We start from the raw sequence: 17842 nt of genomic DNA, 5'->3' as shown, positions 1-17842 counted from the left end.
CAGTGCATGATAGTTTTACAGATCAGCCCAAGTCCTCTCACAGCATCCACTTTCATCAGACAACTGTCTCCAATGCAAACGTGGATCTTTCCTGAGTTTCTTCCTCATATGGCTCAAAACAGGCAACCCTCCAGAAAGTGCAGATCCAAAACCACTGGCAGCTTTTTGCAGCTAGCTGCCCAGTACATCCAGTAACAAAACCATCTCATGCCAACAGCAAAAGATTTTGTGCCACGTCATCACCCTCTGCCATTATATGGGCTTCTCTCATCTTAGATCCTGCCATCTCTAACCCAGACATACAGTGTAATTAAGCCATACTTCTGGAGTGCCTGCTGACTGAGGCTTGGAAATGGAGCACACACTTGTTGCTTCAAGTCCAAAGCAAAGGGAAGATAACAAAGGTTTTGCCATGCAAAGCTGCAGCAGCAGCAACAGTAAACCAAATTGGTTAGATCTCAGTTTTTCCATTAGCAAGTAGTTGAAAGGATTTACACATGCCATGGGAGTGTTTCCCTCAAATGCTTCCCTACACTATCTCTTAACACACCACGTAAATGGGTCTCCCTTCCATCTCAGAACAGATGGCAGAATCACTGTCAATCTTCTAATTGCCTCTGGTTTCACATTGCCTGATCCCAGGTTATTTTCTCAGGCACAATATTTCAAAGAGTACCTGTGCAACCAGCGGCAGTAAAAGCATCTCAGAAGTTGGCAGATTGATGCACATCATTGGGCTAAACTGATTCAAACAGATATATAGATAGGGTGTTGCAACAGCAGGGTGGTAGAAGGACAACTGGAAAGCACATTAAAAACGGACAGGATTTGACACTGACCTGGCTTGCCATCAAGCTCCCTTACTTGGAGGGGGATGGAAGGGGAAGAGCAGAACAGTAACTACTCAGTGGGTAACAAACTGAACTAAGAACCTCAACGCCTACTTAAAATATGAACTACACATCAATACATGAAATCTAGCTCCCTGGTATTAGAATACCAGACTAGATTTAGTAGTTTGATATCTTGGTTCTGGCAATGGACCATATATGATGGTTCACATGAAGCAGAAAAACAACCCCGTACTGCACTGTTGCCAACCGTGCAATGCTTTATCCAAGGAGAAAAATTCTTTCCTGTCCCCTAGGCAATCAGTTTGTGGTCCTTAGCATGACATTTGGCTGTTCCTCTCAAGCAGAGCTGTAGCACAAGTATTCTTCAGGCTCATGAAATTCATGACCATCAATATTACCCTCAAAAATTATACATGTGTGCAGCCAAAGCAGGTTAACTGCTTGCCGCAATCAAAATTTACGTAAACAAAATCTACGTAAGTTTTGATTTTTACAGAAGCTAACATGGACTAGGGAAACCTGGATGAGAGTGCCAGCATTCACCGACTCCTTATGCAGGCAGTCACAGTGCAGAGCCCTGTTGGGGTCAGTCCATCCTGCTGCTCTATTCACTACACACATCATCAGGACTACAGGGTCCCAGTATTTTTTCCTGCCACAGAAAGTGCATCTGCTTTCTAATATGTCCCCAGACACTTGTGAAAGAACTCTTCAGTGCTTCTAAACACAGGAAGAGAACCAGAGGATTAGCTTGCCATCTTAATACACACGTGGCAAGGCTCACAAACCCAAGCAAAAGCTGAACCTGAGCCTTAACACTAGGATGGACCAGTTCAGGCTGAGAGCAACGCTTAAGCTATGAGTATAGGTGGATGAGGAGTGGAGTCAGGACAACATCTAAATAACTGTTAGATTCTACAATGGAGACATATCTTCCCCTCTAAACAGTTACAGTGGGAACTTAGAGCTGCATAAAGTTGTCTAATACTAAGAAGTCAAATTTCTAAATAGGGAGGAGGTCTTCTCAAAAAGAACGCAGTTTGAGACATAACACAGTCTTCAGACTTAAGTCGCTGAGCCCATAGTCTCTGAAAAACCAGTAAACAGGATACTAAGAGATCAGATAGGCACAAAAACATGTGAAGTTGTGGAAATCTGTGGCCACCCTCTGCCCATCAGAAGAAAAGGAAATTTTTACATATTTGCAAATTCCAGTGAAAAAATCTTTCTAGAGGCTTCTGCCCACCACTCATATTAATACATATTTGCCACGCTCATGAGATTTACAAAAAGTAGTGAAATTCACAGGAATTCTTAAGAGCTTTATTTCCTTTGACTATATGGAAAATGACAGTGTTTGCATGCATATTGGTCTACTGTGGTGTTTTGAACCTTGACTATAGAACAGTGCAGCTAAGTTTCAGAGAGTGAGAGACTGAAACAAATTAAATTTTAAACTAGATATATGGCTAATGATCTTGTACTTGTAGGACAGCACAGCAATGTGCTCTGCATCATAATTAAAGTATCCCGCACAGTTTCAGAAAGTGAAATATAGGACCACCCAAAGTCTGAAATAATTTGATAGGATACAGTGCTTGGATTATTAATTGTTCAAACGTTATCAGCAGCATCAAAATACCTTCTTACCTGATAATTTACAGATGCTTATTCAGGTGCTACAGCTGAAAAGGATTTCCCTGTCCTCTCATATGACACTTGCCACAGAAACCCCCATGATATTTGCTACAAAGAAAGGAATCTTTTTCACTAGTATGCCATTGAGCATTATAAAATGCAGTGATGTTCAGATGAATTAGAAAAATAAAGATACATAATCACCATTTAATGTTGCAAAGCACTGAAAGATTCCAGTAATTAATAAAACTGAAAAAGAAACAGCTTAAAACAAAAGCTTGTAACATTTTGGCCTGCTCTTTTCCAAGAGTATCTCAAAGGTTCTGATGGACAAGCTACAATGTCTTGGCACAAGGCAGGAGATTACTACCCTGAGCTGTTCGCCTCACACATGATGTGCAATTGAAGAACAGTACATCATTCAATTCCTAACAAGCTGGGAACCCACAACACAATTTCATAATAATCTGGGAATGTTTCCCTAAAAATCACCTCAGCAATTGATGGATGAACAACTGAGATGCCCATGCAGCAGACTTTTGGGGAACATCTAGGGAAAGTAATCTTGCCTTTGCCTTACTAAGTGGTTCCACACTTCAGCCAGTGCTCCAGGCCAAAAATCGTGCTCATACACTTGAAAGATGATGAGCTAATTTTTTATGCTGAGGTCACATTGGAAAACTGAGAACTGCAGTCAGATATAAATAAACTTGCTGCAATTTTAGTAAGAAAAGTAGGGTGGTAGTCGGAGGAGCAAAAAAAAAAAAAAAAAAAAAAGGATTCCTGTTAATGGCAACTCCAGTTCCTGTCTACCTCCAATTTCCTACATTTATGGGCTATTTCTCAATTTCTGCACTCCCCTTGATCCTCAATTGAAATTTCACACAATTTATCTTACACCCGCTGGAAAGAAAAGTGACAAATTTGACTCTGAGGCCCTTTCTTCCTTGTTCGCTTAATGAGAGTACAGGATCATCACAATATCAGATTTATATCCTGTCTTGGATTCTCAAAATATTTGTCCTTTCTGATAAGATAAATTCCACTTCAGAGCAACTCTTTGAAGAAAATCTCCTGTCTAGCCATTTTTAAAACTTTTTGCTTTTCTTTAGCCTGAGTCTAGTTTCATATTTATACTATGTGATGAAGCAGAGTATCAGGAAAAACCCATCATAACATCTGTAGCCTATTTTTCAGCACAGAAGAACTTAAGTATGTTGAGTAGCTACTTCTATTACTAAATCTTAATAAGTTGTTTTTATTAAGATGGTCTTTCTGAACAGGTCCACCGTTCTTCTGAACCTCTGGAACATTAAAGTGACAGAACAAGCAACATTGTACTAACCAGCTGATGACAGACCCAGATGACACAAGCTCTACAGGCTGCTGCAGCTCTCCAGTGACAGTATCCTTTCAAACAGTAGTGTTGCATTCTCCCTCACCCTGCCCATGTTTCTAGACTAGAAGCACAAGCAAAATAGAAATTTGAACCTACCAGTTAAACAACAGCCCCAAACACCATCTCTCCAACTCTATTACATTATAAAATTGAGCCTCTGTGTTCTGTTGTTTAATAGTCAGTATAATTAAAACCTAATTGTTTTTTCATAAAACAGTAAGGAGAACATGCTGTGCTCCATTATTCTTATGTCAAATTATCATAATGTAGCTTGTTCCACCCCCAAAAGTAAAAATTCATAGAACTATTTAGGTTGAATAAGACCCTTACGATGAAGTCCAACCATTAATCCAGGACTGCCAAGTCCACCACTAAACCACGTCCCTAAGTGCCACACTTACATGTCTTTTAAATGCCTCCAGGGATGATGATCCAACCACCTCCCTGGGCAGCCTGTTCCAATGTCTGACCACCCTTTCAGTGAAAAAATTTTCCTAATATCCAACCTAAACCTCCCCTGCCTCAGCTTGAGGCCATTTCCTCTTGTCCTGTTGCTTGTTACTTGGGAGAAGAGACTGACACCCATCTTGCTACAACCTTCCTTCAGGTAGTTGTAGAGAGTGATAAGTTCCCCCCTGAGACTCCTCTTCTCCAGGCTAAACACCCTCAGTTCCCCAGCCACTCCTCACAAGACTTGTGCTCCAGAGCCTTCACCACCTTCATTGTCCTTCTCTGGACATGCACCAGCCCCTCAAAGTCTTTCGTATGGTGAAGGCCTTAAAAGTGAACCCAGGATTCAAGGTGGGGCCCCACCACTACCAGGTACAGGGGGATGATCACTTCACCAGTTCTGCTGGCCACACTGTTTCAGATACAAGCCAGGATGCTGTTGGCCTTCTTGGCCACCTGGGCACACTGCTGGCTCATGTTCAGTCAGCTGTTGACTAACACCCCCAGGTAAAGGAGAGGGGGGCAGCTTCCCAGCCACTCTTCCCCCAGGCCTGTAGCACTGCGTGGAGTTGCTGTGACCCAAGTGTGGAGCCTGTCACCAAGCCTTGTTGAACCTCATACAACTGGCCTTGGCCCATCAGTCCAGTCTGTCCCAAACCCTCTGCAGAGCCTCCTGCCCTCTGCACATCAACACCCCCCAGCTTGGTGTCATCTGCAAACTGACTGAGACTGCATTCAGTCCCCTTGTCCAGATCATCGATAAAGATATTAAACAGAGCTGGCCCCAACACTGAGCCCTGGGGAACACAACCTGTGACCAGCTGCCAACTGGATGTAACTCCATTCACCACTACTTTTTGAGCTCTGCTGTCTAGCCAGCTTTTACCCAGCAGACAGGATGCCTGTCCAAGCCATGAGCAGCCTCCTTCAACATGAGAAATGCCTAACTGCTAAACATGCTTTTATTTAATTCTTATCTTTATGCCCAGCCCTCAGCAATATATTAAACTGTCAGAAGGGCAGGGAGAGGGGAAAATCCCTGCTTGGTTTGCTTCTTATTAATCACTGAAACAGTCTGGTAAGAGGAGAGGGAGCATGAGGACCTGAGTAAAACAGACCCAAGTAGGCTCACTACATGCAAGCGCCATAAAGGTATTACATGATGGAGGGACACTTAACACTGAGGAAAAGATGCTCAGTTTAAAGAGAGCTGGGACCAGGCAGGAATCTGTCTCTAGGAGACTTGCCTGACAGGTGAGAAAATTCTCTCAGTAGATGACAAACTAATGGCGAACACTTCGTGTCCCCTTGCTCCTTACTTTTGAGAACAACCATGCTTTCTCCAGCTGCTTTTCTTCATTCCTTTTCCTTAGGGTCATCTTGGCTCAAAAAAAGCTTTGGCAGAGATTTTCTCACCTGCAGGGCTTGTCCTTCTCTCCTGTGGCTGACAAAGAAAGACTGCAGTTTGGAGGCCAGCTACAGAAATGTCTGAGGAAATACTGCATGAAAATTGCAGCTGGGACAGGACAAATGGCGCAGGATTCAGAACTTGCTACTGAAAAAAAAGACTGAAAAGTTCTTCTAGGAACATTTTATTTTACAAGTTGGTGTGCCTACAATTTAAGCCCATGTCTCCCTTGTCACATTTCTAGCTCCCTTTCACCAATACAAACACACTGTTGAGGATCTTTAGCAACCCAGCCTAAAAAGATTTGTTCAAATGTTTCCCATGGGAGACAGCTGAACCTGGCCAACTTCTATTGATCTTCCACCTGTCCCTGTGCCAGAGCACTTAAAAGAAGACACTGACTTTGTGTTGCTTTTGTTTGTTGGCCTCACTGGACTTTACTGCTACAGTTCTGCTGCTCCAGCCACGTGTGTGCTTTGGCAGAGGGTGAATAACTTCAGAAATGTTGACATCTGCCCCGTGTTCCCTTAGCAGGGTTTGGAATTCATGGGGCATCTTTACTTTTGGAAAGCTGCGGGGAAAAAATTGACTGAGCCACAAGTGACTCAACAAGCAAAAAGCTTAAGCTAGAAATGTAAAGTATACCAAATTCTTCCCCTTACTAGAAGGGCTACTACAGGAACTTCGATGAGATAAGAGAGCAGGTAAATTTGTACAGCCCATCCCCACCTTCCTTCTCTTTGCTTTGTAATATTCAAGCTTCAAGTATTTAAAGTATATTTGTGCTGCAAGACCAGTCGCCAGGCTTCAATTCTTCAAAGCCTTTCTGACTTCCCACTGACCAGTTCATGTAAAAAAAATTTTGCCTTGTGGAGAAGCATGCCATTGGCCAGAAATGGGAAAGTGGTGACATAAACGTGGGGCGAAGACTCCATTTTTGTATAGTGCTTCTACAGACACCAGGGAGCAGAGGTCTTGAAGGAAAAAAACAAGAGTAAGATAGGAAACATTCCCTTAACATTCTCCTTCCTACAGTCTTGGAAATTTGTGGGATGCCTTTAATTACATGAACCCTCTTGACTGAGATCAAATTGCAAGTTTGTACCTCTGCCTTCAGATAGGGTGGATTCCAGGAAAATTGGAACTAATTCATAATGATAAAGATTGGCTGGTTTATGTCTTCAGCTGTGTTACATGTTAGTCTCACCTGTGTTGGCTGAGAGGTAAAACAAAGCTCCTCCAGGGCAGCAAGCTGAACTGAACAAAAAACCAGGCAATGTTCCATGCATAGCAAGAGGCTCAGGTGACAGACAGTGGCTGTAATTGCATCATCCTGGTTTGCCAAACCGTTAAGGCAGGCTACTTGCCACAAAGTAATTGCAGATCTCATGTATTTCAGCGAAGCTGTGCTCTTAATGCTTGGCACTTAGGAAAGCACTTTGAGCATTAAAGGTTTATTTCAGCTATATGACACGACATGCATGCAAGTAGTACATTATCATCTCCATTTTAAGACTGAAAAATTAAAGGTTTCAGCCATGCTCATATACCAAATGGGCAGAACAGGAATTTGGATTTTCATCAAGTAAATTCAATCCAGGACTTCAATCAAAACATTGTTCCTTCAAGAAACTTAAGCCTGTCAATTTAATTCATATTGAATTTGTGTATTTTTTCCAAGCTACTAAAAAAACCCCAAAACCTCAAACTTTACCATTCCAGTCTTCAAAGCAACTGCAAAAAGAGAACAGGTATCCCTGAAAAATTTAACAGAGAGAGAGAGTTTTTGACTGGTGCCTTAAAATTACAATAAAAGCAAGCTAATTTTTTTACAAATCTTTTGAACTGTTTGATATAAAACTGTTCTTTGGTTTAAACAGTTTCATTGAAATTTTCTTGTTTTATGAAAAATGGCAACTTTTCTTCAGAAAGACAAATCCAAGAACTACTTCTGAGTTTTGGTTTTGCACTTACAATATTATATACTCAAAAAAATTGTTTTCCTGCCCAGTTCCTGTTGAAAAAAATCCCAGTTCCTGGCCTGGGCTTGCATAAAATATAAGATAAATATCAAATGCCCTTTACTGGCCCTCCGTTTAAGTTAAGAATTTCCCAAATTCCTTCTAGCCCTTGCTTTTGTTACAGGAAAGTTGCAGTTTCCTGCCTCTGTCAGACGAGTCCTGCCACTGCAAAGATTAAAAATGGGATCAGTTTGATGATAGAGCTGTCAGCACGCAATCAGAGCATGACATAGACAGAAGGAAGCTGAAAGAGCTGAGAAGGAAAACTGGCAGCTCCAGGAAAAAAGATCTGCATTAAGAGAAGAGAAAGGAAGCTTGCTAGAACCAAAAAGAGATCGTAACAGGATTGAAGCATGAAAGATGTGTGGATGCCAGTAAGCACAATTCAATGTCCCAAGCAGGAAGGGAAGAGGATAACCTGAGATCCACACTCCGCTACACACCCTTTCAAACCCTTTGGGTTAACACATTTCCTTGAACAAATCAATCTTTCCTCTGAAAACGCTCCTTTTGCTTTCAGATTAACAAGTATAGCAGGTGGTGGAGATACAAAAATGTCACAACTCTCCTTAGAGATTCCTAGCTTGACTACTAGGAAGAACATGCTGTAGCAGGGTCAGATTTGTGTTACTCACAAAGCTTCACAAACAGGCAGATGTGGGATGCAGGGCAATGAATATGCAGTAGGAGAATTACTCTCTGATTATAGACAGCTCTTGAAGCAGTCTTCCACTGATATTAAAGCTCAGCGCCTGGCACGCTCAACTAGGTTATACTAAGCACATACTCGGGTTTTGCAACACTCTACTCGGAAACAGACCCATAATGGTCACACTGCCTCAGGAGAGTAAACACTGGTGTATTCTTGAGTGAAGGTCCTGTATTACAGAGGCAACCACCATTTTTAAGGTAGCTTCAGGAAAGGGCAAAACCACATGGAGAAGTCCTCCGTATTTCTGTTTCTTACCTTCCCCTCAAATCTTGCTGTGGTTCCCAGCTGCACTCTGATATTTCGAGGCGGAAGAGTAAATGCTGGTGCTTCAACAGGGACAGGGGGGCTGAGTGTCAGGGAGGTTTTGGCAACTCGAGTAGATGTCACCAGTTTCACGTCCCCCATGATGTGCGCTGTAAAAGAGAAACAAGTGGTAATATAGAAGTTATGATGATTAATTACTTACAATATGGTAACAGCTAAGAATCAGATCAGGAGCAGATCATTCTGTATGTATGCTATATTCATATACATAGTTAAGAGTTTTCAGCCTAAGGTGACAAGTGCTATTGTCTGGGTGGGGAACTGAGACATGGGAAGGTTGCCTGGTGTGCCTGCAGTTGCTGTCAGGGTCACAGCCTTGAGCTGAACTCAGTTTGAACTCTCATGTCCCAGACCAGAGCCTTAACCAAAAAGTCATCCTTTACAACTGCATTAAAAGGTAATAACTTATTTCAGGAGGATATTTTCACAGCGTGACTTTGATTTTCCTGGCCTGGAATACACCAAAATCAATAAGTCTCAAAAGCAGAGCCAGCATTAAACAAGTACTTAAGAAATAAAGAGAACTCTGTTTGCACTGGATTTAAGTTGCAAGTGGGAATGTGGAAAATCTGATTTTTCATACCATGCTTTCAAGATCTTAAGAAATATCTGGATAACTCCATCCAAAGTACTGCTAGTACATAACAAATGCTTTTGCAGAAATTCCAAGTCTCTACTGCAAATCTTTCTACAGCAAATATGCTGGTAAAATAGCATGGAGAACAAATTTCATAATGCTACTAAAATGGCATTTTGGAGATCTCATTACAGATATCTGCTTCACAGGTGACTCTTCTGCTACACATTTCATACTTCCCAAGAAAGCAAAAATCATTCTATTTTTGAAAAGTAAAATTTCAGGTTTTCTGGAGAAAAAAATAGTAGTAGCTGTAGTAGCTGACCCTAGTGCTAACTCCTTAAATAATCTATGTAAATTAGAAGCCCCGCTGTAAAATGCCTATTTAATAGACAAGTTTAACAAGGAAAAAACACCTGAGAAATGGATTGACCCACCAACAGGTCATGGTGAACCAGTGAAGAACACTGGGCTTCCAGTCATAATCCTCTGCTATACACACCAATCCATAATATATATTATGTTGTATTTATTCATCTGATTCTGATGAATGTTACAATAAATAATAGTTAAGTAAACAGTGAAACTTCAATTTGAACAAAAGAGAAATCAATTAAACTAGGGACACATTATTCCTAATTGTATGAAGGATACTTTTCTTAGAACAGGCTGGAGTTGTTTGAGGAGCAGGGGAACACAACACTCACTTATTTCCAAATAGGACTTACATTCCAACATCACATGTGTGCCACAGTTTTCCACGTAGCATACCTGACATGCTCTATAAACATACAGAAACACCTTCTCTATGCTGATCAAAAACAGTTTAAGAGGGTAGACCCTCTCGTGGAAGTTATTAGTCTAAAAGTTAGACGTTCAATCTGAACTGGAAGTTTTGGCTCCCTCACAGTCAACTGAGGCACCTCTGGAGGGTGTTTTGTTCTAAGATGTAGGAGCCACAGAGCTTCCTCCTTCACAGTATGCACTTGTCAGGAACTATAGTTTAGAAAGCAAATCCTTCCACGATACCAGCTGAATTATGTATGCACACAGTTGTTTTTTTAAAAAAAATCTTGGAATCTCCTTCTTCAAGATGATGTGGACTTTGGATTTCTCTGGAATGGTGTGTCCTGTTGGCATTTCTGTATATCAACATGCAAAAAACCCCAAGAAAATATCATAGCAGTTCTAACAATTGCATTGCTAAGACCAAACACATAAATGGAATAGAAATGTTTCCTTAACTATGATGCAAAACTGAGAAATTCTGCCTTCCTTTGCACAGGAGTTAAGCTTGCAGTGAATATCTGTATTGGCACCCAGTCACCTCAGAGCACAGCATGTCTCCCTTTCCAGTATAAGCAACTCTTTAAAACACAAACAGACAAAACAAACCCAAAATTATCTCTGCACCTTATCAAAGAACTGTATGAAATCATAATATAGTTCAAATAAGGAAGAAACTGATTGTATTCCAGAGACAAAAGATGAAATCAAAGACTTGGTACTTTTCTAACAAATATACTTGGCACCCTAACAAAGATTGAGTCTCTCACAGCTAGTTACTGTGATGAACAACCGTTTGCCTAAAAAAGTGAGAGAATTTTTCTTTCAATTAATTGTTCTTTCATTAAGGACAAGACTCCAAACTCAGTTCACTCAGCTGAAACTGCAGTTTATTCCAGCAGACTTTCAATCAATTATACAGCTCTAAACTGATGCATACTGAGCACATTGAGTCCATATTTACTAGCACATTTTAAAAATATATATTTTTTTTTACAGATTAAGATAAAACAGCTTTCAAATCCCAAATTACTGTAAATATCAACTGTGATATTTTGTCACTTTTAGTATACAACATTGCTAATTTTGTATCCACTTATCTCTTCTGAACTGGCCAAAACCCCATTTTAAGTTTTATTTCTAATTTTCTTTTTTTCTCTTTCTCTAAGTGCGTCCTTGAAATTCTCTTTTCCACAGATGATCTTCACTTCTTGACATGCTCAACTAACTTCTCAATCCTCAATTTTTCTTCCCACATGATGTTCCCCTCTGCTAAGCAGCACCTTTCCAGAGCCTATAAATGCCAAAATCTGCAATCTCTCTCTAGCTGTGAAACCCTTCACTAACAAATCAGTCTGCCAATACAAGCCTGCAATAAAATTTTCAGACCACCAGTAGTGACAATAACGTGCCAGGCATAATACAGATGTTATGGAAGTCCTCTCCAGTCTGAAGACACTGTAATGACATTTGATTCCATAATAAGCCAGTAACAAAACCTATCCTTCCACACACATCTGTATCAACTTTGCAGAGAGTTTACAAAACCAAAACATCATCAAAAGCACACATAACCCCTAAATTTTATTTTAAAAATAGTATTGTAAGAGTAGTAACATTCAGAATGCAATTCAAACTTGATATTTACCCATGCAAATGGAACTCCATTTTGGTCAATGCCATTATAACGGCTGAAACAAGCATGAGAAAACTATATGCACTGCAGGTGCTCACAGGATTATTTTGTAGGGACAAAATGATCAAGTGTCAGTCCTTAGGTACAATGCACTGCTTACGTAGGGTGACTTTAAGGAACTTCTTAGGCATGACACCTGCTTACACACAGAAACCTCCACACTGGAGCTACAAGATCAAACTCACCAACTACCTGAAACAGAGCCATCGGCACATGCCTGGAAAATACACTGCATTCAACATACACTCATCCTCCAAGCATCACTGGGCTCGGATATATCCGGATTTCACTGGATGAAAAGTCCTGGGCCTAGGAAAGACACTCTGATGAAGACTGAGCTAAAGGTCAACACCAGCTTTGCACTGATTTTTCTAGTTATTTGATCAAGCTCTGCACAAAACAAAATGGAGGGGAAAAAAAAAAAATAGAGAAATGGTGTGGGGTGTGTGTGTGTGTGTGTGTGTGTGTGTAGGGAATGGGAAAAAATGAAAAAAATCCTGAACAACTAAGCCACTCTTACTGGTCAGGTTAAATTTCTATTGCATATTGGTAAGATGCCAAAAACTGCCAACAAATTGATGCTTAATATAGTGAGACTGTAAAGCACAAAATAAAGTAATAGCTAGTCTTTGCCATAAACACATCTTGCATAGATTTAGGTTTTTCTAAATAAAGTGTCTAAATGGGATTAAATTTACAAGTGAATATTAGCTTAGATCAGCACAAGCAACTTTCTAGCAACACAAGCCTCTAATCATCCACATACAGAAGTCTGACTTTAATTAGCTGTGTATGGTGAAGATGCTTCTAGTAAATAATTAGGAAGTACTTTTTTTTCAGCTTAGAGGATATTTAACAATTATGTTCCCAAACAAATAAATAATTCCATCTTGTGCAGTCTGGCATTACCATGGAACTACCATGTCCAAATATTTTTAAAGAAATAACATTCCAGAGAACAAATGTTGTTCAAGCTTAAAATTTGATAGACAGGAAGTAAGCAGACATTTAAAAGGTATGGAACGTATCTGATTTTTTTTTTTCCCCCTTTAATTTAGGTAACTTTCTAGAATGAGCTTTTCCCTAAAATCTTTTTCTTAGGTATTTCAGGCTTGCTGCTGAATAAGATTTCAAGGATGCTATGTGAACTCATAACATTTCATTCTGCATGCAGTGCACACCTAGACTATGGTCTTTAAACAAAACCAACTGTAACTGAAGTTGCAATACAAACATTGTGGTATTAAACATAAAAGAAAACCACCACGCGAATGTTGGCTTGTATGGTAGCGATGTGGTTAGACAGCATTTCTAATCTGGATTTTTTTTTTTTTTATTCTTAATCCTTTCTAAAAAGCACATAAACCCTTACAAATTCTCACAGTGTGCCCTCTAATCTTTCTAATACCAAAGCAGACTAGTGTGTTTCAAGCATTTTCTACTGGGAACAAATCTCTGTCACTCAATACTCTGCTCACAAAAATAAACCCCAAAAAAGCAAACACTAAGAAATCCACCACTTAGTTTTTTCTCCTTCACTTATTTTGTATAAGTAAATACTTACCATCAGCTTCCTATATAACCATTTAATTATACTAATTTCCTTTTACTGAGTCCTTCCTCCAAGGCAGAAGAAAAATGTAGTTGCAGAGAGGGCATGAGTGTGCGTATGAGAAAGCAAAGTCGTGCAAGTGAGAGGAAAATGGAGCTGCCAGCTGGAAAACCTTTACTTGGCTAATTGATAGTGCAACTCCACACCTAAACAGCCCATTTTAATGTGGCCCAGCTACTCTGTTGTTTTCACCAGACTGCCTTTAATAACATCTGAACCATCTCTTGAAATCTGGGTAGCACTCTTTAAATGTAGGAGCAGAAGGACAGACAGCCCAGGGGCTGGAGCATTTGTCTGCTGCTTCAGAGTCCTGGTTGAATTCCCTGCCCCATAATGGGCTGCCTGCATGACCTCAGGCAAGTCGCTAAGCCTCTCTTGCCATGGCTCCCCATTTGTAAAGTGGGGATTATTGTACTTCCTTACCACAAAGAAGTGCTGTGAGGATAACTATATTAAAGGGTAGGAGTCAGGCTACAGTAATAGGGCCACATAAACAGCATAACTAGCAAAAGGCATAAAACTGCTATAAACTTCCAGGAAGCTGGATTTCATTATAGCTTTTTTTTAATGAATCGTGTTTTTTTCAAAAAGCACATATTTTAAAACACTAGGTAAATTTCTATTCCCCTACACAGACCACTGATTTCAAGAGTTTTGCTAGGGAATAAGTGTTATTCTTCAAATATTCAAAGTATTATTCTTCAAAACCTTCAGTATTTAAGAAAGCTTCTTTCATTTCTCAACTTGCTTGATAGCTTTCCCTTTCCACACACCTTACTTCCTTTCCTATAGTCTCTTTCTTTACCAGAAGGACTAACATGTGGTTACCATACTTCTATACCAATCTATAAAGGAACACATTATTCACAGGACTACAGAAATGAATTTTTGCAGCCATATGGCTTGAGACTATCTTTTCAGTCTTGCCCTCCAAGACCACACAAGGAAGTATCCTGCCTCCTGTCAGCTAGCAGTACCTAAGAAACAGTGTGTAGGGAAAACAATAAACCATAAAGGATCAGCAAAGCTGATGAAGTCATGGGTAGATTTAACAGACGGGAAGAGGTTGGAAACCAGAACAGGAAGTGAGGGACTTGCAACCCCACCCGTTGTAGCCACCTGTTCTGGGAAGCTTCTCCTTCAGCAATTATAACAGGTATTGGCCTCTGGTGAAAGAGCAGCAACAAGATTATGCTGTTGCACATAGGACTAATTTGAACCAGCCACACTAGTAATACAAGAGAAAGATCTTTTCTTTTTCTAAGGGAGCAGTAGGATACTGTCCACAAAGTCATACTTTTGTGATGTTCATATCTTGTTGTGCTTGTGCTCTACTATTTCAGGGTCTTGCTAAGTGTTGCAGTCAAGCAGCACCTCAGAACATGTCCTGACACTATGGGAGCAAGTGAAATTTTGTACCAGTCCTGACTCAGCTGGTGTTTCTTCCTCTGTTGTCTCATCCACGAACGATCATCATCATCTCACTCGTTCACAACACAATCAGTTTCTACAAAAGCCCTTTTAGTCACAAAAAAATCATCCCTACACAAATGGGAATTACAGATGAATTTACAGCTTGTGCTAAAGCTTAGGCTCACTAAAATGACAGTAAAAAAATTCTGAACTAAATTACAATTTCATTTGGGATCATCACATCAAAAATTTTCCCACAAGTAAGCAAGTTCTTCAAATCCCCCATCATTTCAGTGCCTTGGATTTCACACTCAACAAGCCAACCACAAGTCTTTGCATTAGCAAGAATCTTGCCTTACACAGAAAAAGGAAAGAACAGTTTCAAACCATTCCAGGTGCTCATTTTAATAAATTCCTATTGCAGCCCTAGTTTTATGCTGATACAATAGCATATATTGAAATACTGTCAAGCTCCAAAGAAGATGTAGGTGTGTGAGACTGTGATATAAAGTTGGAGCTACAAAGTATAGTAGCAGCTTTCTGAAATCAAGCTAGGTCATTTTCTTATATAGCGCTGTGCAATATCTTCTAGGAGTTTGAGCTACACTGAGATAGAGAAGAACAAAAGTGTTTTGTGGCAGATTTCCTTTAGTCCACTGTTTGTCTTGGGCATCCTTGAAAGAAAAAGGATGATTCTTTCCACATACTCTTTCAGGGTTTCTACAATGTTCAGTCCGTAAGTAAAAGTGGCTAACCTGGTAAGACCGAGAACAAACTTCATAATTAATATTCAGTTGACAAGTCTCTTATGAGACAAAAAGATAGCCACATGGCTTGTGTAACAGAACTGAATTGGGTTTAGGAGATCAGAGAGAGAGGTAAGAAGAGAATCCATTTGTCTGATCCATAAATTTGATGCTTTTATTATATTTGCAGCATGTGCATTAACCTGAAATGGTTTCCATGGTACAGTCACATAGCTGGGTGAGGAATTTCATCCTTACCTTACATAAAAGCATAACTCAAGATGATACTAAGTGACCTACGTTTTATATAAAGATAGGTTTATTAGAGCCTATAGTAGTCAAAACACCTTTATTTATGTAAATCATATAAAGAAATCTAAAAATTAAAAAACAAAAGTTAAAAATTTCCACATGTTCTTATCAAGAAAAAAGAAAACCACGCCCTCCCTAGCCACCTATGTTGCTTAGGAAATAAATCACTAGCAAGGATGTGACCTTCTTGCAGTTACAGACAGTTATAAACATCCTCTGATTTTCCTCAATTTCATAGTACTGTTTAGGGTAGTAAAGATACAGGCCCACTAGATTTGTGTATAGATCTCTAACTTCACCTACTGTCAGTAGTCATGTGGCTGCAACAGAACGTGTCTTACGTGAGCCCTGATATGTGCTTTTGCACAATTGTGTCTTAAAGGTTTATTGATGTATTCAAGTAGCTGCAAAAGGTATTTCAGGAACAAGGAAGGATGTGGAAAAACATATAAAAGAGAGAAATTGATGTATACCTTTGATAACATATATTCATCTTGATTATAAACAGACATGCTACATTATTCACTTATTCCATAACCACTGAGTATTAAACTTTAAGAAAAACCATACCCATTACAAAGCAGCTGAACATGTGTCTTAAGAATGCAATGACATTTTAAGACTCAAAACCTTGCATGTTTAATTTAAAACATCAGATTAAGAAGCAGCAAATCAGAACAGACCACAAGAAACAGCTTCTTTGCAGCTGTTATCTTAGAAGAAATACAAGTAACTAAATGTGACATGTATTGGGCAGGTTCAGTACAGCATCCATACCTAAAAATTATTTTATAGCAGCAAATTGAAGCCAGAGGGAAACCCAGATGGCAAATAGGATGCAAGTTGATCTTGTTCTTACAGATTTTGAATAGAAACTTTTTATAGAAACATGTTGGTCAGAGTAATTCAATCTGACTTCAAAATCTGCTACAATCCTATTTTATAAGCAAAACTTAAAAAAAAAAAAAAAAAAAAAAAAAAAAGGGCCAGACCGACAGAAAGGTTTTCAGTGTACTAAGCAGCAGGTCATTGGCAATAAAATTCCAGTGGTTTTCCTTTAAAGGATCATTTCAGGTACTCAATATATACCAAAATCCAAACACTTTAGTCTTGGGAAGGTTTGGACTACAATTCTCAATCTGAATTTCATCATTGACAGCAGCCCTCATAAAGGAACAAACTTCCAATAATACCTTTTATAGTCCTTGAACAAGGATTTTCAGGATATGCAGAGCATGCACTTATATTTGTAAAAAGAGAGATCGTACCAGTCCTCATCTCACCAATAAAATTTTGTACTGAATTTGCACCTTGTATCTTATGTGTTACAAGTACCAAAAATAACTGGTAGAAGCTGGTGTTTATGATAGAAAAATACATGTGTCAAAGATTATCCAAAATTCAGGAGATTTCTGGGTGTGGATATGAGATATGACCTCGATCACTGGACAGCAGGACCTGGACTAACAGCTCATTTTTGCAGAAAAGAAAACAATTCTTTAAGTGCTGTGCTGCCTTTCAGGATATACACTGATGCAAGTAACAGAGAAACCTGTAGGAAGACATTTGTTCCAGGTGATCTTCACACAGCAGATTAGAGTTTCCAACCAGTTTCCTCTCTCCAACTCACAGTCACATGACATCAGTGACTGAACAACCCAGAATACCTGAGGATTAGCTGGGAATTCCAGCTGACCATGGATTTAAGAGAACTTGGATAAAACATTTGAAATAGACACTCTTGAAATTTAACTTGTAAATCTAGAGTAACTTTTAGTGCCAGTGGCAACCATGTGAAGGTGAAGCACGTCAGTATAAGCTGATAATATCATGAAGTTTCAAGTACACAAGCACAAATTTGCAGCTACAGCTCTAGTTTCAGACTTTAATACTC

The 17842-nt window shown here is 39.6% G+C and overlaps 1 protein-coding gene across 2 annotated transcripts in view; it reads right to left on the bottom strand.

Moving 5' to 3' along the window:
- MYLK (myosin light chain kinase) overlaps positions 1 to 17842 on the bottom strand; it is a 216717-nt gene that overhangs the window by 146034 nt on the left and 52841 nt on the right. For both annotated transcript variants that reach the window (XM_040602878.1, XM_040602877.1), the window contains exon 2: positions 8738 to 8895. In XM_040602878.1, coding sequence (XP_040458812.1) covers positions 8738 to 8887 — 150 coding nt within the window. In that variant the 5' untranslated portion in view covers positions 8888 to 8895. The remainder of the gene's footprint in view (positions 1 to 8737; positions 8896 to 17842) is intronic.

The sequence above is a fragment of the Falco naumanni genome, chromosome 8 (assembly GCF_017639655.2).
Source record: "Falco naumanni isolate bFalNau1 chromosome 8, bFalNau1.pat, whole genome shotgun sequence".
In the NCBI taxonomy this organism is placed as follows: Eukaryota; Metazoa; Chordata; class Aves; order Falconiformes; family Falconidae; genus Falco; species Falco naumanni.
The sequence above is the reverse complement of the archived record's forward strand: the minus strand, read 5'-3'. Positions and strand labels throughout refer to the sequence as shown.